We start from the raw sequence: 24,308 nt of genomic DNA on the forward strand, positions 1-24,308 counted from the left end.
AAGTTGTTGATCAAGGAGCATTTCTTATTCCAGTAAAAGAATATATGGTAGAATTGCAAGATGTGGATCATCTCCACTTTCTCCTGCAAGAGAGAAGACTTCAGGAGACTGAATTTTTTTTGGGAATGTGGAGCCATAGGAAAGGGTTCTTCTCCTTGAGTCTGACAGGGAGAGAAAGAAGAAAATGATCAGTTAGTCTGAAGTTCAATGCCATTAGTAAACTACAGGGTATGGCAAGGATGTTTTCTTCATATTGTGTTTCAGTTATGAAAAGCCTTGCTTTTATTCCTGAATGTATTTTTATGTATGTCTTTAAATACTCTCAAAGAGATATAGAATTTGTGATCAGCAATGATTCCTGAGTACTTCTCATAAGTACTAAGCTCACTTCCTTGCCCACATTTTGCTTTGCTAGATGCCTTAGTTTTTTATTCTCTTGCTACTATATTAGTGCCACGTGTCATCCCAGAAATGGTTGCACTTCATTGAGATAAGGTGAGCTTTGCATATAAAGTCCTGTCCTGAGATGTATTATATGCCTGCAAATCCTATTGACCTCGTTGGAAATTTGGAATCCCGTGTAGAAGAAGACTAGAGGTCAGCAAGTTAATTTTTATAAACTCATTGCCTTGTTTTGCTTTGAGGCTGACTCCTGAACTACCCGGTAACAGAGTTCATTGTCTAAAATTTTCTTTAGCAGTCGTAGTTTATCCCAGAGCCAACATCTGTGTTCTTCCTTTAAATCGTCATTTGAAGGAAACTGGCTCACTTGGCAGACAGAGTTACTGGGACAAATATAACTGAACCTCAATGTAATTCCCTCATGGGCAGATGTAGGCTGATGTTTCTGCTACTGCTTGTTGTTTGGCAGAAGGTTGTCTCTTGCAAGGCCAGGTTGGTGTTTGCTTAGATAATAAAGCTTGTGTACAGCGGAAAACGGTAGAAATACATGAAACCTGGAAAATGAAGAATCCATCATGGGTTTGCATTGTGATTTTCCAATGGTTTGGGAAGTAACCATTTGATTTTGGCATTGTACTCGTGTTCGTGTCAATAAATAAGATAGCTAAACCTCTAGGGAATTACTGTCTCTTAATCAAGCCCATCATTAAAGTGTGTACACAGAAATGGGCCTAGAGTTCCTGCCAAAACCCCAGAAGCCAGAAAAGAACATCAAGATTTTAAAAAACATTCCTGTAAGACATTTACCAATGTTATGCAAGTCTTAGTCCATCTCTTCCACTGTTGCTTTCTGTTGATTGAGAGCATAAAGTTTCCTGTGTAATCGAGAGCTATGTTTCCTCTAAGTCAAGAGAAGCTTGTGGAGAAGCAGATAAGACAGATGCCTTTTTTTCACCTTGCTGTCATATTCCTCAAGGATTCTCTTGGGTACCTCTCTGGACTTCTGCAGTCTGCAGAGCCCTGATTAAGTAAGGCTTCTATTTGTTTTTAGTAGTCTCAGATTTCACTCCATGACTGCCACAGCAAGTTTGCAGGGCCTGTGAACATTGAGATTTTAAATCTTCATCTGAAATGCGTTTATTGCATGTTCAGAAACTGAAATGTGTTCATTATTATGTGCATAGAATGGGCATCTTTATATAAATGTTTAATGTATAAGCTTATATTATTTTCTCTTGTTGCATTTGTTGCTAAGAACCATCCAGTCTAATTTGTATGTATATTGTAAGAATACATGCAGACCAAGTCATGGTATTACTGGTATTAGCACAAATCTAATGAAAGCATCCACTTCAAGGTCTGGATCTGACAGGTGTTTACTCTCACATGGTCATTAGGTTCCAAACAGACTGTGTGTGTATTACATGCACATACAAATACACTGTCAGCTGTAAGGATCTAATATTGAAAATTGGACCTCAAATCTTATAGTTTCTGTATTTCCAGGTTTTCTCCACTTCCCTTGGTAATGTGAACAAAGTTTGAAATTAACTTGTTGTCTTTGAAATTAAATAAATTGTAGAAAACAGTAATTAGACATGAATCTTCTTTTTAATTCTTGTATGGAATTGGAACCTATAATCAGCAGTGGTGAGGGCAAAAAAGAATAGCTCAGGAGTTAAACTGACCTGAAATGCATTCTTTCTACTGACTTCTATATCTTTCTTGAATGAAAAAGAAACAAACAAAGCTCAACAAACAATCCACACAATTGGTGCACAGATGGCACAGAGCAGAACCAGATTCCTCTGCAGAACTGTAAAGCTTTCATCCCATGCAGTTTCTACACTGATACAGATTTTCCCCATCCATCTGAGCTGTTAAGTTTTTGTGCACTGAGTGTGAGACTCACAGATTTGGCTCCGGCATCCATGCACCCCCACAGATAGGGGTATGTCTTACAGACTTTCCTAGCACAGTGCCAGAATCTTTCTCCTACTCCATGACCTGACATACCAGCTGCAGGTGGTTGGCAGCTCCCCTCATCCCCTGCCTCCCGGTGCGCTGGTCCGCCGAGTGGGACAGTCTGCTGGGCTGCATGTCCACCAGCTCTTCCCCGGGTGTTGGGCTCCAAGGAACCTGCTTCCTGGCGGGTTTCCTGGCTGCAGCACAGGAGCTTTGACCTCTTCCCCACCAAGAGCCCCAACACGCAGATGCGTCTCCTGCACGGGACCAGTCCACAGTTTTGTCTTATTCATTGGAAAAGAAGAAATATGAGAGAACTGAGCCACTTGTAAATGAAGTTATGCAAAGCTACAGTCAGTTCTGTTTGCCAAAGCTTGATGATTTGAAAAATTTCTTCGCATATTTCTTCCAGCCTGTATCAAATATTCTGGAAAGTCATCTGTTTCTTCAAACATCTTTTTGGTCCTCTTTTGTAACTGGATAAATATATCTGAGGACTACTGTTTTAGTGGACTTCCACTTTTATATTGATTGTTGTTATTTTTCAGACAAAAAAAATAAACATTTCATTTGTTGTTCCATAACCATTTCCACTGGTGTGCCTTCTTAAATTTTTGCTTATTTCAGGTCTGGCTTAGCTATATTTCGTCAGGCAAAGCTGCCACCAAAGCTTGATGGGAGATTTGTCCAAGTAAATGCTCTAGGATTTGACAAGTATTATTCTGCTCTGTCTTTGTGCTGTTACTGTCTTTCATTTGATTTGGAACATAGATAATTATATTCTAGATTTAAAACAACAACCTTTTTTTTTTATAAATAAAATATTTGTTTTACTATCCAATGCCTGGAAACACCTTCAAAGAGGTGATTTTAGTATCTTATAATTTTCTGTACACCATAAATGGTTACTTGGAATGTGCTTCTAGTTGTCTGCCCTAAAAGGAAAAAAATACTGACCAAAAGAATTTAAAGTGCTTAAGAGTTTTAACCACAAAGGATACACAGAGAGGCTAGAATGGCACATGGTGCTGAGCCTGTCAGATTCTTAAAATACCAACAATTTGGTGGTCTATAATCCTGTCACTCTTTTCATGTATCTGAAAAAAAATGCTTAACATCCTTGTTAATTGAAACTAGAGCTTTCAGGCAAGAGATTTGATTTTTCCAGGATCAGTGTTATAAAATCATGGAGGATTTAGTGTAAGAGCAGAGGGTTCTACTTTCTAAAAACCTACTGAAGCTTCATAAAAAGATTTTGCAATACAATTTACTAGGAAAGGTTCTCTTGTGTATCATGTCATCCACAATTTCTCTTTTCCCTTTTTATTGTTAAAGAACAAGCTTTGTGTTTTAAAATCCATGTGTTCCTTTTTCTTCCTACCCATGAGAATTAATCCTTTCTTTGTGATTTCATTCCATTGAACATTTTATGATGTCACAAGAGATCAGATTCAGGGAAAACCTGAGAACTGATAGAAATTAGTGCTCTGAATTTCACAGGATTGAGCCCACTGAAAGAATTACAGTCATGTTGAGGCATGATTTTCTAGCAAAAGCCAATGAGCTTTAAATGTAAAGTCGTCCAAAAATCTATGAAGCATAAAGATGAATATTTCAAAATAAAATGTTTTCCAACATTTTCTGTGAAGGGTCAGCTATACAATTCCAAAAAAAATAATTATTCTTGTTTTAAAATCTAAGAATAGAAAGATTTTAAACCAGAAATGATGGTACAAATAGCACATAATCTACAGTGTATGAACCTAAAGACATCCTAAAATGAACTGTAGCTGGGTCATTGTTATCATAATCATCTTACAATTATTTGTTCCAATACATTTATTCAGGGATGTCTGGTTGTCTTCACCTTTTTCTTATCTATGTCTTACAAGCAAAAATTATATAGAGGTGATCTGGACCAATGAAGCAGTAAATTGCAAAAACTCATGAATCTTATTTATTGAACCACACATGGTTTGTATTGGAGTTTAGGTTTGGGGGCGCTTGTTTGGGTTTTTTTTTTGTGAGAAATAAAGTTTTCCTCTCCTCAGAAGCAACAGTAGTGACAGCAGAGAAGGATCAAGATATTCTGAACTGCAGTAGATGAGTTAGTCAGCCTGCCAGAGCCTTCAATACAATCAGTTTATTCAGTTCATAGGTTCTTTCACTGAATAAATGGGCATGTGCTTCTGTCAGCAGAAGACCAGATGAGGGGAAACCACCTTTATCATTTTCTGCTATATAGCATGTGCTTACAGGTGTCCTTATCCAGTTGAGGATAGGTATATTGAGAATTCATAGTGTGCATGTTGAGTCTATTTGATCTTGAGAATAAGGTCGGACCTTCATTTTACTGGGTGTATGTATACTTTTGAAAAATTTTCTCCATCTGACAGCAGCAAGGTGCACAGGAGAAAGAAAGTGAGTGTCCTTCCACTAAAGAAGGAGGTATTCATGTGTAATGGGAAAGACAGAATCTTAAAAGGCTCCGTTGACCTTCATTATCAAAATGAGAAGAGGACCAAATCAAAAATATGACATTTCTATCATGTTGAAGTCTGACCATGGATTCCTATATGCAGACTTGTATCTGGGAAAAGAACTGAGAAATAAGGGATTTCACAAATGGGATAATTTGGTGCTGTGTTTTTAATTGATGATTGGCACATTTTAAATTCCATACAAAACAACCTATGTGCACTGTGATATGATATCCCTGTGACTTCTGCTCCCTAACTGGATGGAATTGATTATTTCCTTCTCTCTTATATTCTGTCTTCATTCCTAGACTAATCAGCTTTTAGAAAAGGTACAGTCTTGTAACTGTGTTCATAAGCTCTTGTCACGTATCATATATTACATAAAGTCTCCTAGGTATTCTTTGATTTCCAGGTTTTCCAAACATCTCTCTCCCAGATACTTTTTGAATGATTATTTCCTTCAGCTTGCGTTTTTCCAGAGTGAATCTCATTTTGGGTGATGTCCAAAGCCCATTGAGGTCAGAAGAATGTCTCCTATTGACTTCAGTGGGCTTTGGATTTGTTCCTTTATTTCCTATTTCCAGGAGCCAAATTCTGCACACCTTATGGTTTTAATGGGAATTTTGTATAAGCAAGGCAAGCAGTGTTGGCTTCCATAGTCTGATATTTTCAGACTTCTTTGCAATGTATTTCACTCTTTTCACTACCATTTGTAATGGTACAATGCCATTTACAAGTGTAAGTGCTATTTATCTATCACCATGGGTAGCTAATGGAAATCTTTAGTAATGCTGAATGAACTCTGTTGTGTCTTGTACCACCTCTTTCCAGACTTGGTATATGTTCTTCCATTACCTTTTGTTTCAGTCTTTTAATTGCTTTACAGTTCATCAGGTTTTGTAAGGGTTTGGGAAAATATGAATCATTTGTGGGTAAAGTTTTGAAAGGCACTGTAATAAGATACAAAGTCCAGTTACAGGTTATATTCTGGATTCTCTTGCCCAGATTCAGGAAAGTGCTTTAACATGTGCTTGAGTTTATCCCTGTTAAGAAATGCAGGTAGATTCTTAAACATAATTGTCTAAGTGGGACTTTGATCTCAATAAAAGTTAAGCAAAAGTTTGTCTTCGTTCCTGAATAGGGAGATCTATTCAAATTGTTTCTTTTATATATTATCAGTTCTCTAAGATGCAAAATTCCAAACTATTCTAAAAAGACTATTCATCACTGCGTTATGGTTATCTCTGAAGTGATTGTGCTATTTATCTTACCCAGGATTTGTCATTTAAATTTAAAACTGGAGCGAGTTTAGTGGAGGGCCACCAAGATAGTCGTGGGTTGAAGGATTTGCCTCAGGAGGAGAAGCTGAGGCTTGTTCAACATGGAGAAGATACGGATTTTGGGAGACCTTGGAGGATGGAGCCAGGTTGTTCATGGTGCTGTGTGATGGGACGACAAGAGATAGTGGACAGATGTTGAAACAAGACAAGGTCAAGCTGGATTTAAGGAAAAACTTTTTTACACTACGGTCAGTCAACCATCAGAACAGAGAGGTTGTGCAGTCCTTGAAAGTTTTCAAGACCAAGCTGCATCTGAATAAGTTGGTCACATCTCATAGCTGACCCTGCTTTCAGCTGGAGGCTGGACTGAATGAGCTTCAGGGGTACTTTCCAACATGAATTATTCTGTGATCTTTTGATCCTATTTTTTTTTTCTATTGCTTATGGTTCTAATATGTTCTTGGTCTCTCTTTGGGTTCATACTTTTTTTTTGCAATAACATATATTCCATTGTTTTTCTGAAAGGAGAAGTGAGAGATACTGAAAAGCAAGTGCTAGAATTCCTTGGACTTCCATGGGACAAGTGCAAACCATATTTCTTCCTTTTGAATTTTTTTATTTCTCATTACCTTCTCCTCTTAGCATACCACTTTAATTGTCAGTGGTTCATAAATTAGCTATATAATTCTTTTATAATCTGTGGATTTGTATGTCCTCCTTCTGGTTTATATTTTTTTTCTAGCTTTTTTATTAAGTACTTGTTATAAATAAATGTACCAGAAAGATTCTGCTGCTCTAGTTGCTCAGGCATATTTTCCCTAGTTTTCTTGTTAAAGACTAATTTTTTTCAATTATTCCTGTATTTTTTCATTTTTTTTCTCTTTAATCTTTTGTCAATTTGAATAATATTTTACAGAATCGCAGATCAGAGAATGGTCGGGGTTAGAAGGGACCTCTGGAGGTCATCTGATCCCACCCCCTTCTTCAAGCAGGTCTGCTGGGAGAGAGTTGCCCAGATCCATCTCCAGATGGCTTTTGAATATGTTCACAGATGGAGACTCCAAACCTCTCTGAGAAACCTCTGCCATTGCTCAGTCACCCTCATAGGAAAAAGTGTTTCCTGATGTTCAGATGGAAACTTCCAGGTTTCAGTTGATGCCCATTGCCTCTTGTCCTATTCACTGGGCACCACTGAAAAGAGCATGGCTCCACCTTCTGTACACCTTCCCTTCAGGTATTTATTCACACTAAGAACCTTCTTTTCTCCAGGTTATAGAGTCCCAGCTCTCTCAGCCTTTCATCATGTGAGGTGCTCTAGTCCCTTAATCGTCTGAATGGCCCTTTGCCGGACCCTCACCAGGGTGTCTCTGTGTCTCGCCTTGTACTGGGGAGCCCAGAACTGGACACAGTGCAGCAGGTGTGGCCTTACCAGTGCTGAGTAGAGGGGAAGGATCACATTCCTTGACCTGCTCACAACACTCCTCCTGATGTAGTCTGGGATAACTTTGGCCACCTTCGCAGCAAGGGCACACTTCTGGCTCACGTTCAACTTGGTGTCCGCCAGGACCCCAGCTTCTTTTCTGCCAGGCTGCTTTCCAGCTGGTCCTCTCCCAGCATTTTTTAGTGCATGGGGTTATTTTAAGACATTTTTATGTCGTATGTAACAGAGAGCCTGCAAGGGTAAAGACTGGCAGCTGAAGAAATCTGAAAACAGGTAGTTACTTAATACAATCTATTCATATGCCTGGAGCTTTAGCTGGGCTGTATGTAGAATTACAGATTGACTGAGCAGGTGAAGCCTATCTTTTCAGATCATGGTTCAGTGCAGTTACTACAAAAAACTTTAAAATTGATATAAATTCCTCTATTACAATTAGGTTATTTTTTTGGTATTTTTCCTCATCTTTCAGTATAAGTTTTAGTTTCAGCCTGGGTGTGTCTGGAGCAGGACACTTCTGTTTTGTTTTAGTATCCCCTACATGCATACAAACTTCTAGGATGTTTCAAGGACTGTTAATCAACAGAGACATACTCTACCCAGAATATTTAATCTATGAAGAGATACTACTAAACAGATATTGTTTCTACACAAAAGATATTAAAAATTCCTCAAAGGTGGATTTTGTGGTGTTGTCAACTGATGGCATGCAATGGACAAACGGATTCTGATTTGGTCAGGGAATTAACTTGTTTGTTTCTCAAAAGAAAAAAAAAGATACTTTGTAAAAGAAAGTCATCCCAAGTAGGAACAAAAAAGACAAATTCTTGTACATCTTCAGGAAAAAAAAAAGATTCAGTGTATTACTACTTGAAGTTGTTTGAACTGTAGTGTTTGGCTAAAATAAAGACATTCAATGAAACACTTGTAATTTTTTGTAATGTGAAAATTTGAACCTTTCTTTTCCAGAAATGTCTGATTGAAATATATCTATATTTTAGAAGTGTTTTCCACCTTCTCAAGGAAAGCTTAAATTTAATTTAATTCCTTTTAGGAAGGGATTCAATGGAAATGAATCCCTACTGGAGAGTTACTTGACACATTTTTAGCACTTTGTGCAATTAATTTAACTAAAATACCTCAGTATTCTTTCTATGAGAGAGTTATACAGTTTATCGACCTCATACAGTGTGAAGATAATTAGTTTGTATTTCTTAAGCAGTGTAATGACAGAAAAGATCAATCCCCAAATGGAATTATAAAAAATACTGTGGTGGTCTAAAAGACACCAACTTTCAATGAAATTAAAAGGCACTGTCAGGAATACTCTGAATCACTGATATAAATTAATAGTTTCATTAAACCATTAAAATCTTCATAGACTTTGTTGTCCAGAGTTACATCAGGTGGCTCCTATGTGCAAAAATTTGTACACACCTTTTTTTCCTAACTTAGAAATAGCTTTTAATTTCATCTGTCTCTTTACCAGTTAGTCTTTTGGGACTGCGAGATGCTTCTATACTTTGCCTCAAACAACTTCAGTTTTGACTATCCTGAATAATTTCAGGTCATCAGCAAAATGTATAAAGTTTCTGTTTACTCTGTGTTTGAGATCACTTAGGAGCACCCTGAACAGCAGAGATTCCAGCAGGATCTTGTAACACCTTGTGAACAACCTTTTTCCCCTTTGACAACTGACCATTCATTCCTTCTTTTCTCTCCTAACTTGAAAAAAGCTAACAATGCTCAAGAAGACCATTCCTCTTGTGCCATAGTAGCTTCTTTCTTTTAAAGACCTGTAAATTTTCCCAAAGCTTCATGGAAATCCAAGACATATGCGCCAGAGTATCCAAATGTGGAATTGCAACACTGCAGCTACCAGGTCATCTTGTCCACGTGTTCCTTTAGACAAGCCTAGTACATTTTTGAGACATGACTTCCATCTGGAAATCTGCATTGATTCTTCCCCAGTTAAAATCTCTGTTACAGCTGTAACTCCCATCATATTGCCATGCTGGGGTAGGCTTGTTAAAATATGTGGCCTTTGTCTTCTAAATTATTTGAATACTTACCCTTTGATTCCCCCAAGTAGTATTTTGCTTTTTTTTTTTTTTTCATAAATGATATTAAGGGGACATTTTGTGGAAAAAGAAGGTGAGAGTGAACAAAATACCATGTATTTTTCTGACTAAATCATTACCAGTTCTTCATTAAAGAATACTTATAAAGAAAACCAAATTCCAGAAGTTTATTTTATGGAAGAAAAAAGCCCCAAACCAAGACAAAAAATCCTTCAAGGTTAAGTTCCTGAATCTGTACTAATTAGTTACTAACCTGTAACTAATTAAATACGACTTTCTTTTTGAGCTCTCTAATATTACTTTCTGTGTTTTGATTTTCACATACATATGTAGGCAACTTTTATAGAAAGTGAATTAATCTAGGCTTTGGCTTTTGTTCAGCTATGTCTGGCATATACATATCTGAGATCTGTAATAGAAGAGACTGTTTTAGAGACATGCACATTCACATCAGTATCACGTTTCTAAATTTCACAACAGTCTTCATTTTCAGGCCTTCATACTTTGTATGTGCAAGATTTCCCTATTGTGTCAGTTGGCTTTTCTGCCTGTGAAGCACTGAATAAAGCATTGGTAAATTCAGACAAAAATTGCCTGTGCTGTTGACAGTGTCTGCTGTTGAAAATGTAACAACAAGCAACTCAATTCTGATTTTCAGCTTGCTTTAAACTTACAGAAATGGTGTAACTGCCACCTGTTTCTAATTATTCCTGAAAAGCCAGTAAGAGGTAATATGAAGGGTCACTCAGGAGTATGATTCACAGTAACCTGGAAACTTTAGCTATTGATCTTTGACTGATGACATTCTCTTTGCTAAGCCCGACGTGTGCTGCCCAGACCATAGGTTGTTTGTAGTGTCTGTTGCATTGTGTCCTGTCCAAGGCACAAAATCACAGTGATGGGGGTTCAGAGAGGGTGAGGGTATTCTCTTTCTTTGAAGTAGTATGAAATAAGGAAATAGAAGGGGCTTAAGGAAGTGCTTTTTTGGTATTGATAGCTTCTGTGAAAAATTGAAATCTCTACAGCTGGTCAATGGCGTCAGCAGTTACCAAATATCTGAGCCGATCGCTGCTACACTTTTATGACAAATGTTCAAAACTGGATGACATATTTAAATAGGTTCCTGAATCTATAATGATAATGAGTTGGTAGATAGTGTGATGTTTAGCCGGGTTGTACCTCATAGCCATTCACTGAGATTTGTGGATATTGGTCACTAAGGTGTAACAACTTTATTGAGACTTGGAAGACCAAACATGGATTTAAAAGTTTAACATTAGGATAATAACTGTGCTAGTATTTTGGCCCTATTTCCTAGAAATTTTTCTTTTTCATCTTAAAAAAACACCCACAAAGAGTAAAGCAATTTTTAAACATCTTGGCTGCTAGTGACAGCATCTTAGAATCATAGAATCATAGAATGGTTTGGGTTGGAAGGGACCTTAAAGCTCATCTAGTTCCAAACCCCCTGCCGCCTTCCACTATACCAAGTTGCTCTGAGGCCTGTTCAATGTGGCCTTGAACACTTCCAGAGATGGGGTATCCACAGCTTCTCTGGGCAGCCTATTCCTGTGTTTCACTACCCTCTGGGTAAAGAATATCTTCCTTATATCTAATTTAAATCTCTCCTCTATTAGTTTAAAACCATCCCCCCATGTCTATCACTGTCTGTGTAAAAAGTTGCTCTCCCTACTTTTTACAAGACCCCTTTAGGTACTAGAAGGCCACAATGAATTCTCCCTGGAGCCTTCCCTTCTCCAGGCTGAACAACTCCAACTCTCCCAGCCTGTCTCAGTAGGAAAGGTGCTTCAGCCTTTTGATCACTTTTGTGGCCCTTCTCTGGACTCGCTCTAACAGGTCCATGTCTTTCTTGTGCTGAGGACCCCAGAGCTGGACACAGTGCTCCAGGTGGGGTCTCACAAGGGCAGAGTAGAGGGGCAGAACCACCTCCCTTGACCTGCTGGCCATGCTGCTTTTGATGCAGCCCAGGAGTTACAGAATCCTCAAAAAGTTTAGTATTGGTACACTAAAAAAATTGGTCAAGGTTTCTTAAAGACACATAGAGTAGAAGAAAAATCCTACTAAAATGAAAGGCAAGTTTATTGCTTTGCCACACTTGTGGGTATGAGGCAGTGAGACAGAAAAGCTCTATAGAAGCTGGATATAAAATGAGCAGTTTCAGTATGATTGGGTTTTATTTTATGTTGCCAAATAAATACATCTGTAAGTGTGTATAAAATCCCTCACCCAACTGATTCTTGAGGAGTCTTGATCACTTGTAGCTTCCTGGCTTACTGCATTAATGCTAGTATTTAATATGGATTCTTTTCTATTTCACTTAACACTGTTCTCGCCTTTGCTTAAGTAAATCTCACTCATCCTACCTCCATTTCTCAATGATGTGTTTATTTTCACAGTTCTCTCAACTATCTCTTGCACAGGCAAGCTCACTGACCATTTTTCAGTAACTTTTGAGACCCAAGTGTACTTTTCTTCACATGATCAGCTGGTAATTTGAAATCTAGGTCTCTCTGTCCTCTTGTTTCCTGGCAGCTTTTTCCAGAGACTATCATGGGGCAGCCCGTCATCCTCGAGTGCTTCATGCAAGAAGTTGATCTCTACAGAATTCAGATAACTGTTGTCTTTAGGAATCTTCTTTATTGAATGCCCATTGTGCAGTGTTAAGTGCTTACCTTAAGGTATATTTACTCAGTGTGTCACATGAGCATCTGCAGAGCAGATAACAGCAATTTGTGGAACTTCGATCCTGGGCTGCAAACAACTCTTTCATAATACAAGCTGCCTCATCCCTCGTGCTCAAGAGAAAGGAGGAAGCATTGAAACACACAACGAAAATGAACTGATAACTTTACTATAGCTTAGTAATGTTGATTTCTTTTTTTTCCTAATTAAAATGGAAAGTTCGTCAAACAGTAGAATAAAGATTTATATTTTTGTTATCAGGGATAGTATTTACATCTACAGCTCCTAAAGATAACCATCTCCTCTCTTAAAATGCTTGTTTGGAAATCACTGCCAGGAGCAGGCGTGAATTCTCCCCTTCCTATATTCACTGTTGCACTAGGGAATTCTGTGCTGCCTCTGACACAGCAGACACCTGGCACTGCTGGTACTCAGATATGATGAATTATGTCTCAGACCTTATGTTTCTCTGTTGGTTTTACAGGAGGGCATATAAGTTTTTTTAAAGTATAAATCCTAATGAAACTTTTATATAAAGAAAGCTCTCAAAGGGTCATATGCTTAATGTCCCTTCATCCTTTTTACAGGAAGAAAAATGACTAAAACTTGAAGTCAGACTCTGGCATGCTTGAATACCATATGCCTGCACTATTGAGAGACTGGAGCAGAGTATCTGGAGAAAGATGAGAGAGTGTGGGTGGCAATAGAAAAAACAACCACCACTGTAAGTTAGCAAGATAATATCCTTACTTTCTTCTGTGGGTCTCAAGAGTGATTAAAAAAACATTGGTGTTTTAAAAATATTGCTGAGGACTACAGTGTGACTCATAATGCTTCAGAGAATGGAATTCTTGGAAGTTTCACTGTAATGCCAGATTTTAGAATGGAGGGCAGCAGAGCTGCAGAGAAGTAACATGAGGCTATGTTGACGGAGAAAACATCTCTGAGGAAATGCAGGCGAGAGGGAAAGAAAGGAAAGAGAATGGGCCTGGGGAGATATGACAAGACAATTATTTATACTGAGAACTGTTGCTTGCACTGATGGGAGTGTTTCACTGCTTTTTGAGGTTTTATTGGCCAGAACGCCTGCCTACACAGTTCTTGGTCATATGCACAGCAGGGAGAGATAAGTAACCATGTTGACCAGTTAGACAATGAAAGGAGTTACACACAAGTCCAAAAGCCCAAAGCCTGTCCTAGAGCTGATCTGAAAGTTTTGAGTAAAACTTTCCTTTTTTTTTTTTTTTTTTTTTTTTTTTTTTTTTTTTTTTTTTTTTTTTTTTTTTGTTTTTGTTTTTGTTTTTAAAGTTTGGCTTGTTTTTTGTTTGTTTGTTTGTTTGTTTGTGTTTTTTGGGTTTTTTTGTGGGGTTTTGTTTGGAGTTTGTGCAAATTTCTGGTAAATTCAGCTGTTTTATGAGGGAATGTATTGGCTAAATGTTGTGAAGCTTTCTCAAGTCAGAATAGAATTTCTGGTCAGAATAAAATAAAGAAGAATGATGATCATCTGGAATTAAACAGTAGCATCACAGTTATGGCATGTACCTGATATTTTGCTTGATACTGTAACACAACTGAGTTATATCCTGAGTAAGTAGCTTTGCTAGGAAAGTGAGCAGTCTTCCTCCCACCATCCCCCACAAGTGCTGATCAGTACTTCTTCCCCTAAAGTTCCAAGAAAACAGTTTGTGTATTTCACATTGTCCAGGATATGAATTTTCCAGGTTCAGATCCATGGACATGGGCTGGTCTTGTACCAGAACATCCTCCTTTAAGTGAGTATCCTGTCTGGCAGCTGAGGTAGGATTGATTTCTCTCTATTGCTTACAGGGTGAAAAGGTATTGTTTATGCTGGAAGCCTCGATGCTGAAATCTAGGCTTTATTATTATTATTTTTAAGAGAATTCTTAGTATCTAGGTTTCTCCTATAAACTATAGTTTATGCATATTATTAATTAAAACATGTTGGTTCAGAGTTCTGAAAATGTGTTGATGGCTTAAATGTGGATAATGCTGCTGTCTAGATAGAAACTTTGTATATCTTTTAAACATTTAATGATTATTCATCTGATAATTTACACCTGAGAAATGCCATGACTTGATATTTTCTATTTCCTCTCTGAAAAAAAAAAAAGTCATATAATCAGCAGGGGAGCAAGTATGACACCATTCTGTAAGTGATGGTTATATACCACAGTTAAATAAATATCCTAAGTGAACAATTAGTTGATATATTCTTGACTGAAATTTGTTCATGTAATTTGATCGATGAAGTGTGTGGCTAAAGAATAAATTAACAGATCATAACCAGTTCCTGAACAATTCATGAATGGGAAGAAAGACTACAGAACAGGGAATATGAATAATATTTTATTTCCCTTGCATAACAGGAAAATGTAGATTTTTGAGTTGGCCAAAACGGAAAATGAAACTTTAAAATTTTTTATTTTATTTTATTTTTTCTGGAAAATTAAATCTAGTTGTATTTAGAAATGAAACATCTTAAATGAAAAGTGTGATCTATTATGAAAATGAACATAGGGGTTTTTTTTCTATTTTTTAATGTTTTTATGTTATATTGAATTCTTGCTGAAATAATTTTGCAGTTTTCAGAGGGACAACACAGATTTTAACCAGATTGAAATGCCAATATAGGTGGATAAAAAATTCAATCAAAAATTTGTCCAGCTTTCCTGGGCTTATGATCTACCAATTCCTTCATTTCCCAAAGCAGTGAACAGAGAAATGTTTATTTGTTATGGGGTTAGTGCAACTAGTTTTCTCTCATCCAGTAGATTTCATAGTAAGAGTACACAGCCAGGCTGTTATGATCTCAGAGTCAGCAGTAAAATCTGCAATGCATGATGATAGTAGGTTCTCAAATAAACAGGACTTTGGACAAAATGAAAAAATGCACCAAAAATTTGAGTAAACAACTGCAAGACAATCTACATCTTCTCAATTTGTGTAGGAGATAAGTCAGAGCTGGGAAACATTTTCTGATATGCCCATTAATGGATGCACAACTCATCCAATCACTCAGGAGCTAATACTGCACTTTTCTGTTCTGTGCATAAAAAATGTCATGCCAAATGACTCTGAGTGGTATCCATAATGATGAATTTACAGCCATCAGTAAGGAGCCTTCTTCGATTGTCTGCATTAAAGCAGCAGATGATGATGATCCCATCCAGTGATGCTTTTCCTTGGCCTTATTAAAAAGAGCAGCACACAAGGCAATCATACCCTTGGGTGTCTTTTGACTTGCTCAAAAGTATGGCTTAAGTGTTGATTTCTTTTCCAAAAAACCCCAAATTCCATTTTGCAATGATGACACATCCATGCCTAAAAACGAATGACTTGGGCATTACAGTGAATGCCCTGATTGGTCACCTGGTATTAAAAATAGTACCGGGTTTCACAGACAATATTTAGCTGGGCACATCTGTCAACTGTCAGTGCTGTGCATGGGAAAGAGATAACCATCTCCCTCTTTTCACTGTCCCACAGTTTGGGCCTTATCCCATGCATTTGTAATACAGTGCTGCAGTCTCTCCCAGAGACCCCATAGGCTCAGTGGCTTCTTCCCCATGGTCTGGCCCATGAGCCACTGTCTTACTGCATTGAGCAAGAGAAGCTCGACAGATCCAGAAAGGAATTGTGAGTCAGCAGGCATGTTCGGTGACTCCAAAGACACAACGAAATCTGATATGCGTTTTTGTCAAGTCTCTTTTCCAGCTATTAGATTTGTTAACCAGATAAAAAATTCCAGGGTGAGTTCATAGTAACACAGAATATGTGGTAAGAGACAAAGGAGATCTTTCCAGTTTCCGGCAGTGTCTGCAGGAAGGACTAATATGCATCTCTCTGATAGGTTCCTATCCAACTTTAGAAAACACAGATGCATTTCTATGGTACATACCAATTTGTTTCAGTTCTACTGGCAAATCATTACAGAGTTCCTCCAAACCTGTCTTTGTGTTCTTGAGAATGCAGTTGAAGACTTTAAGGTTCAGACAGTAAAAAAAAAAAAAGCAAAAACAAAAAGCAAGATCCATGACATTTCTTCCTCAATCTGCTCTTTTTTCTTCCTTTCTGTTCCTCCCAATAGATAATTTCTGGAAATTATTTCGGCTGAATGAGTGCAGTGAAGACATCTCATGGGAATAGGAGAGGTCTTGCAGGTCAGTTTTGGGGAACAGTTCCAAATTCTTCTGTTGGTTTTGCTTACCAGACCTTTGCTCTAATCAGGTAGATAGAACTATTGACTCAGTTTGATGTTGTGGTAGATTATTTTGTACCAGAGATACATCACAACTGAAACACCTATAGGTCTGCATGAACATCAAAAAGACTAGAGCTCAGCATAATCATTCCAGTGGTATGCCTTCTAGAGAAGGCAATATACAGTGAAAAGGAAAGATTAAATGAAATAGAGAGAACAAGACAACTGAATTCTGCATTTTCTGTTTCCCCGGAACTGTTCATTATTCACTGACGTACGTGCAGTGGATGTGTTCCACTTTTGAGTGAGAAGAAATAGAAATGAACTTGTTAATTTGTTTAAATTTTTGTATAATTATCACTTTTTGAATTAACTATTTTATTTTATAGAATACATAACTCCTTGCCTCTCCCTTTTCAGTGTTCCAAAACCACTTTGGGCTAATTTGATCTCTGTCATTGTATGCATGTGTCTGTGTGGCACAGTATGTTCTCTGTGTGCATGTGCTGCAAATCCAGTTGACAGCAGCCTTGTGCCCTATTCTTTTCTGATTGTCCTTCATTCTTGTCCTTCATTGCAAATGGAAAGTGAACAAATAACTTAATTTTTTTTCTTGCATTGAATTGTGCAACTTCCAGAACTTCTTCAGCTCAGTCTGATAGTTTTTTTTTTAGGGTCACTTCCATTATAACAATTCTTGAAAGTCATAATATATACCTTTAAATTTTATTGAAAACATAATAAAACATATTTTTTCATAAACATATATTTTAAAATTTATCCTGAGGTTACTAAATGATTTTTTATTCTTAGAAATTATTTCTACTCTCAGGTCTTTGGCACTAACGATATCTTTGGCATAATTATGTTTGTGAAGTTATATGAACTCAGAGAAAGCTCTGAAAGATGTTTCGAATCAGAAATGTTCAAGTTTATGATACTTAAAGTGAGGTTCTGTGCTATGACACCTCATTTAAATTCCACATTGTGGTACATGATTTGAGGACTTCTGCCTGATAACCTGTAGTGATCAAATAACTATACTGAATTTTTTCTACTACAGACAATACCTGACTGACTCTTCAGGCAAAAAAAGCAAGACACACCAAGAAAATAGAAATATGACCCTAAAAATCCAGCCTGGGATGCCTTAGAATGGATGTGAAAGTCCAGGCAAATGAAGACTGCTCAAGCACTAGTTGCTTTATAAACCTAAGAGGGTGAGAGGGAAAAGATGGGCAGAAAATATCAAAGGCTTTGCCATGGTTCTTAACCTCATTGCTAAGGATTTCAGTAAATTTTAAATCTGTTTATAGTTTTTTATAGTGCCCATTACTCTATAACGGATCATGAAATGTCCTTCTTCCAGGGACCACGTGCCAGTTCATTCTTGGAGTCTTCAGTAAAAAATGCAGTTCTTGCATATCTTTATCAGAGATTCCGGGATCGCCTCTGTGTTGGGGTAATTCTGGGCACTGGGGGCGTGACATGCAGGAGGTCGAGCTACCTTGCCCCATATGGCCATGTCCTAAATGTCCTTTTAAGATGGAGGATATTTATTACTTGGAAGGGAATGGAAGCAAATGCTTCCATAAGAAAAGCCAGGATGGATCTACTAACTTGCAAAAGAGAGAGGAAACATCAGACAGGCCTGATCTTGTAAGTTTGATGGGCACAGGAAGTCCATGGACCAGACTGAGTGATCCTTACATTTGAAGGGGTAAGCATTATACCCTGAGAAGGGTTCTTATACAAAACATATTAGCTGAAGGATTTTAACGTTGCATTTTCACACAGGGAGTACTGAATACTGTTTGCTGTTCTAGTTAAGATTTTTTGGCTGTTGATTGTTAGTGCATTTACCACTCTAAACCACTTCCAAAATCCCTGAAGAAGCAGGTGGAAGGCCAAGTAGATGAGAAAAATACATGAATTAGCCAATTAAGTGAAGGTCATAAATGAACCCCATTTCAAGAGGCATCATCAAACATTTGTTTGAAAAGAGAAATTTGCGAAGAAGGAAGCAGGTGTCAAATTTCTTTTGGCAGCTGGATGCTGAAAAGCAATTAGAATGAAAAGCTACCTGATCTAAAGCTCAAGACACCAGGAGGATGTGCCTTAACAAGTGGAAGGAAACACATATCGATGGAGTTTACAACTCTCATGCTGTAGGGAGGGTGCAGAGCAGTGAGGAAATGTGCTGACATGCCTGAATTCTGGCAGGATATAGGACACTGGCATTGCCAGTGAGGAGGAACTTGAGAGTGATTTTTGGGCTCTGTATTCAAACAGATGTCTGTCTTCCGCAGCACGCTGTAGGAAAAGAGAGGTTTTGAACCATTAGAAAAGCAAAGGAAGTGCAATAGCCCAGATTTTTATCATAATTACACCCAGGTGGTTCTGAAGTGACTACACCCGTGTCATTGAAGTTACACCAGAGCAAAACTTGTGTTAGAACTGAATTGAGCTCTTTGTTTGCTTGCATTTGTGTACCAAAAGAGTACTCTAACAGCTCTTAGTAAATAATAAATTAATAATGATATTATGATCTCCCTTATGACTGGAAGAAGTACAGAAAAATTAGTGTCAGAGTAAGAATTTACTTGCAAGATTCTTTGACTGTGTCATTTCTACATTGGTATTGAATATAGGGTGCCTTGCTGGACTAATTTTAATTTCTGCACCAATTAAAATTTTTATTTCAAACATCAGAAACACCCAGTGTAGTCAGACAGCATGTGGTGAACGATACAAACCCTAAAGCATATAGTTCATAGATCAAATGAGTAAGACCTCTGTTTTTTGCATTGTAAAATACCTTTAAATCCCTAGCAGAAAGTAGTAATGAAAACAACTAATGAAGGCAAGTGCTTTTTCTGTCTCCCTGCTGTAAAGCAAATAATATTTTAGTAGTTGGTTTCGTTTGTGTTTCCCCATTTGTGCCTCAGAATACACCAGATTGCAATGTTACATCACATTTTTAATGACTGGAACCATGTCCTGAGATCCCCCTTCGACCACACCACAACTTCCTTCTTTTTTTTCTCCTCCTGGCTAGAGGACTGTATGTAATTATGATGAGGACATAATTCAATTAATTATTGACAGACACGTAATCGCCACTCAGATCTTTCTCTGATAAATATCTTCCTGCTCTCTGACTTCTGTTTGTCGTGCACTAGGGAGGTGGAAAGGCACTAAAAATGCGTTTTAGAGATAGGACGTTTCTCAATCCTTTGTATCAGCCAGAGAGGCTTCTGCCGCCCTGGGCTCTTTAGATCTACAGCGTATTGTTCTCGTCTGTGCTAAACAAGTATCCCCGAGAAAGCTCAGTGGGATGGAGGCTTATGGTTCATTTTAAGTGAAGGATATAATAGGAGCAGATAACTTTGATTTGTGCAAAGGAAAAGTGTGATCTCTTTCAGGGATTCCAGGAATTCATAGCAATTTTTTCTTCTGTTGGTGATTAAAGAGAAAGTGATAAATAAGAGCTCTGTGTTCGGTTTAAAGGAGGAATGTAGCTTTAGAAAGCTGACTTATTTAGGAAAAAAAAAAGAAAAAAATCCTGACCTCAGATAGCCTTTGACCAAAATCTGCTAGTAGTACAGAGTAAAGACGAGGCTGTTTCTGTTACTATTAAAGCCCACGTAAGGGCAGTGATCACAGAAGTCCGTACGACCGTAAAATGTCCTGGGGGTCGGGCTGGGGTGGGGACGTGCCAGGGGTTTGCCCGTAACTTCGGATTACAACTAAAGCGTGCCAAAAGCGGATAAGGGAAAGAGATAACGAGGTGAGAAAGCAAAGAATGGCTTTATTGTAAAGTGAGGAAAACTAAGCTCTAGGAAAAAAAAAAAAAGAAAAAGAGTAATCGCGTACACAGAGGCTGCTCTTGTAGCCGAGAGGAGACCCGCTGCTCCTCTGCCTTTGGTTTTGGAGGCACGACGTGCGTGGGGCTGGGAAAGGCTCTGCGGGGGCAGGGCCAGGGCCGCGCTGGGAGCCGTGGGCAGCGGGGGGCTGTGCTGTCCCGCAGCGGGGCAGGGCCAGGTTTGTTGGTGCTGGGGAGTCTGGCCCCAGGGAAGAGCACTCGTTCGTCCCGCGTAGGGTGCCTGGAGGAAGCCGAGGCTGGTGAGCCCGTGCACCAGGCGGGAGGCACTGGCTGTGCTGGCAGCGGCTCAGGCACTGACTCCTTTGCCGCGCCTGGGCGGGCGCTGCCCGCGCCGGGAGGAGCAGGGGGATGCCCTGCCGCACCCTGGGCTGCTGGGGCTGCCGCCGAGGCTCCCCTCCGCTCCGGAGGGATCTGTGCTTGGCGCCCAGCGCGCAGCCAGGGGAAGCAAGCCCACCTCAAGGTGGGCTCTCGTCCCACCGCCCCAGCATCAACCGGAGACGCCCGAGTCGGGCGGAACTGGTGCAGCCCCGAGCCCAGTGCCGGGGGTTCCGCCCTTGAGGACAGCGGGAAGGTGAAGGGGCTGAATAGGTTTCAGAGGCCGTCAGAGCAGGCGCGATGGCCAAGCGGGTCGGGAAGCCCGAAGCGGGCACCTGAGCCGCATCTTTTGGCACCTAAACAGAGCGGCCCGATTTGCAGGGGCGCTGCGCTCCCGCCGCTCCCACCCAGGGCGGGGGCTTTGGGGGTAAAGGGGCAGAGGAGCGGGGTCGGAGCGTCTGGTTTCTCTGTGAGGGACCAGCCGGTGCTGCTCGTCTTATGGGAGGCGGCGGGATCGGTTACGCATGCTAGTCTAAACCGTGAATGTTGAGGGACGGGAACACTGAGGGTCCAGACGAACATTGTCACGGTCAAGACAGGGGCTATTACGCCCTAACAAACATCTTTCCACAGGTTTAGTTTAGCACTGCGGGCGCGACTCGGTGCCCAGCTGCGGAGAGCAGCGTCTCCGGCTTGCGCTGCCTCCGGGCCGTGCACCCCTCTCCAAAACTTAGGGGCTTAACAGCTCGGGCGCCTCGTCCCGCTGCTGTGAAGAACAAGGAGGCGTTCGGAGGCGCCATGGGAGGTCCTTAAAGACCCGCTGTTTCTGGGTGGCTTTGCACAGCTCCTGCGGCGGCTTCGGGATGCTCTCCACGCCCGGTCTCACCTTTCGGGCTCCGAGGGAGCAAAGTCCTTCACTCCTCACCCTTTGGAGCGTAGCTGCCGGCCCCCGGGGAGGGGGCTGAGCCTCGCACGGCCGGGCTGGGGGGTGCCCTCCTGCCCTCGCCCCGCAGCCCCGCCTCGCCGCAGGTGCGGATCGCGCTGCCCCCGGCCGGGCTCCGGTCTGGCACTGCCTGCGTGCCCGAGACGGGGCGTCCTCGACGGGGCGGCTCTGCAGCCCAGGACGGCTTTCCCCTGCCTGTGCTTTTGGCCGGGACTCACTTGCCTGCACGACGCCGGTCAGCCCTGCACCTTCGCCCTCCCGGAGGCGGCTGGCCGGGGTCACAGAGGCAGCGCGCGGTCCTCCTGGTCGGTCTCCTCCCCCGGGAGCCCCGGAGGTTTTCATTTCCCTTTGGGGACACCCAGCACTCTCACTATCAGCCGGGTCGCGGGCGGTGCACGCTCCTGCCACCGCCGAGCGAGGACTCGCCGCCCCCGGGCCCCCAGCAGCGCATCCCGCAGCTTCGCCTGCCCCTCCTCGGCTGCGGGGAGGGTGTTGTGAGATAGGCAAGAGTGAAAGTCAACGCAGCGGTCTGAAGACAGGGAAAGGCAGTCAAGGTTAGACGTGTATTTACTCAACTTTTATTATTTAAAAAAATTCATAAAAAAAAGGAAGGTGAACGAACGTCTTACAAAACCCCCCCACATAAATAGGACATTCCGTCCAGCTCTGGCTATTGGCAGTTCTAGTATTTGACAACATCAGACGCGATTTCCTGGCATTAGAGAAACCCATTTCAAAATCGGTCATCACAAAGAAATACTAGAAATCCCAGTTAGCACTTGCTAGGCAGCATGGAGCACTTGTACACAACTTTTCAGACACACACCCGCGCACACACGCAGCTGGGAACAGATCCCGTAGGAAGAGAGCCTCCTTAAAAAATAGTAAACGCTTCTCAAAAAAAAAAAAAAAAAAAAAAAGAGAGAGTTATTTACAAAACGCACATGGAAATACAGTATTGACAGAGCGTGGCTGGCAAATCAACATGATTTGAATAGAGAAAGGACTATGGCACATCTTGCTCGAAAGCTCGCACAGCAGCCTCCTTCGAGTGTCCCCGCGGGAAGACAGCTCCTGCCATCCGCGACGCAGTGCCTTCTCCCTCCCCACCTCTCCTCCCGCCCTCCCTCGCCTCTCCACCCCTGCGCTTCTTGCCAGGTCCTTTTTACACTTGGATGACCACCGTGCTGGGGCTCTGGAGCCGGGTTTTGTACTGGTCTAGCCAGCTCCTCAGCTCCGAGATCTTGTAGCCCTCTGGTCCTCTGCCTCCCTGGTACATCACCTTCTCCTCCTGGATGATGTAGAGCCTCTCGAAGTAGGCACCGTAGGCGGCGCTGGAAGCATTGTCCATGGTGTCCACGGCCAAGGGGCAATCGGGCGCCCCTTCCCTCATCAGCTGAGCTGCCCGCAGCCTGTCCTGGAGGCACTGGTGCTTGGGGATGTTGTAGGCTGCGTCCGAGCTGACCCAGCCGTCGGAGGGGTGTGCTTCTTCGATGTACACCAGCAGGAAGTCGGCAATGTCCACGAAGTGCGCGGCCAGGCGCTGGAAGGACCTCAAGCGGGCCATGAACGGGGGTCAGGTGCAGCTACCGAAGTTGAGGATGAGGGGTCTCTTGCCGCGGGCGAAGTCCAGGATCCGGAGTCTCTTCTGCCCGTCCAGCTGGATCACCTCGGGGTTGGGGGCCAGGGAACCCACGTGCGCCGACTTGAAGAAGTCCAGCTTCTGCCCATGCCACACGGCTTTCAGCGACTCCAGCGTGAACATGCGGTTGGAGTCGGACACGCAGACCGGAGGGTCGTCGGGGGGCGGCCCCTCGCTGGTGCTGGCCGCCTCCTCCGCCGTGGGCATCGTCAGCATCTTCTTCCTAATGCACAGAAAATCCAGGAGCCAGAGCATCACGGCGGTGAGCAGGAAGCGGGGGAAGAGGAGGATGCAGGCGGCCGCCTGGGTGAGCAGCTGCAAGGTGTGAACGCCGAGGGAGTGGAGCATCGCAGCGGCTTGTGCTGCAGGGCGCTGGCTGCCGGGGGGCCCCCACGCACCCTGCGTGCCGGGGTCTGTGCAGCACAGCTGAGATCCCGCTTCTCTTTAAGCCCATTTTATAGTCAGGGATTTAAATGAAAAGTGACTCCACCTCCGGCCAGAACCCGCCCCTCTGGAACTTGAGCCTGGGGATTACCTACCCCTCCACTCTAATGACCTAAAAATACACAGACAAAAGGGGAGAGAGCCCCGGCGGGAGCCGCGAGGGACGTGCAACGGAGCAGGGTGCAGGCGATATCAGGCACGGCAGAGAGTCCGAGGCAGGGCACCGCCGGGGTCCCCGGCCGCAGATAGCGGCAGGCGCTCACAGACAGCCCCGCCAAGGACAATGCAACAGGCACAGACCGCCCCCGGCCCAGCTCCCCGCGGGCTGTGCACGGAGCGCGGGGCCGGAGCGGCAGCGGGGCCGGGGCCGTCCCGGCAGCGCCTGCAGGTGACAGGGACGGGCCGCCCGCGCCGCGTCCCTCCCCGCGCCTTCCTCCTCTCCCCGCCCCGGCAGCCCGGTCCCCCCCGGGCACAGCCCTGGCCCCGCCACACGCCCCGGCGCCGCAG

The 24,308-nt window shown here is 42.0% G+C and overlaps 1 protein-coding gene and 1 long non-coding RNA gene across 2 annotated transcripts; one reads left to right on the plus strand and one right to left on the minus strand.

Annotated features, from left to right (window-relative positions):
* The first annotated feature begins 12,945 nt into the window (after positions 1–12,945).
* Positions 12,946–17,697, plus strand: LOC113993041. Its single transcript, XR_003542458.2, has 3 exons — positions 12,946–13,073; positions 16,458–16,530; positions 17,635–17,697. It is a non-coding gene; the product is annotated as an uncharacterized LOC113993041 (long non-coding RNA).
* A 5,147-nt stretch (positions 17,698–22,844) lies between these two features.
* DIO3 (iodothyronine deiodinase 3) lies at positions 22,845–23,933 on the minus strand. Its single transcript, XM_027730868.2, has one exon. It carries the CDS (start codon positions 23,703–23,705, stop codon positions 22,881–22,883), a length of 825 nt encoding a protein of 274 aa, XP_027586669.1. The 5' UTR covers positions 23,706–23,933; the 3' UTR covers positions 22,845–22,880.
* Positions 23,934–24,308: the final 375 nt, after the last annotated feature.

This window comes from Pipra filicauda, unplaced genomic scaffold (assembly GCF_003945595.2).
Source record: "Pipra filicauda isolate LSUMZ 115617 unplaced genomic scaffold, ASM394559v2 scaffold212_size3012638_pilon, whole genome shotgun sequence".
NCBI lineage: Eukaryota > Metazoa > Chordata > Aves > Passeriformes > Pipridae > Pipra > Pipra filicauda.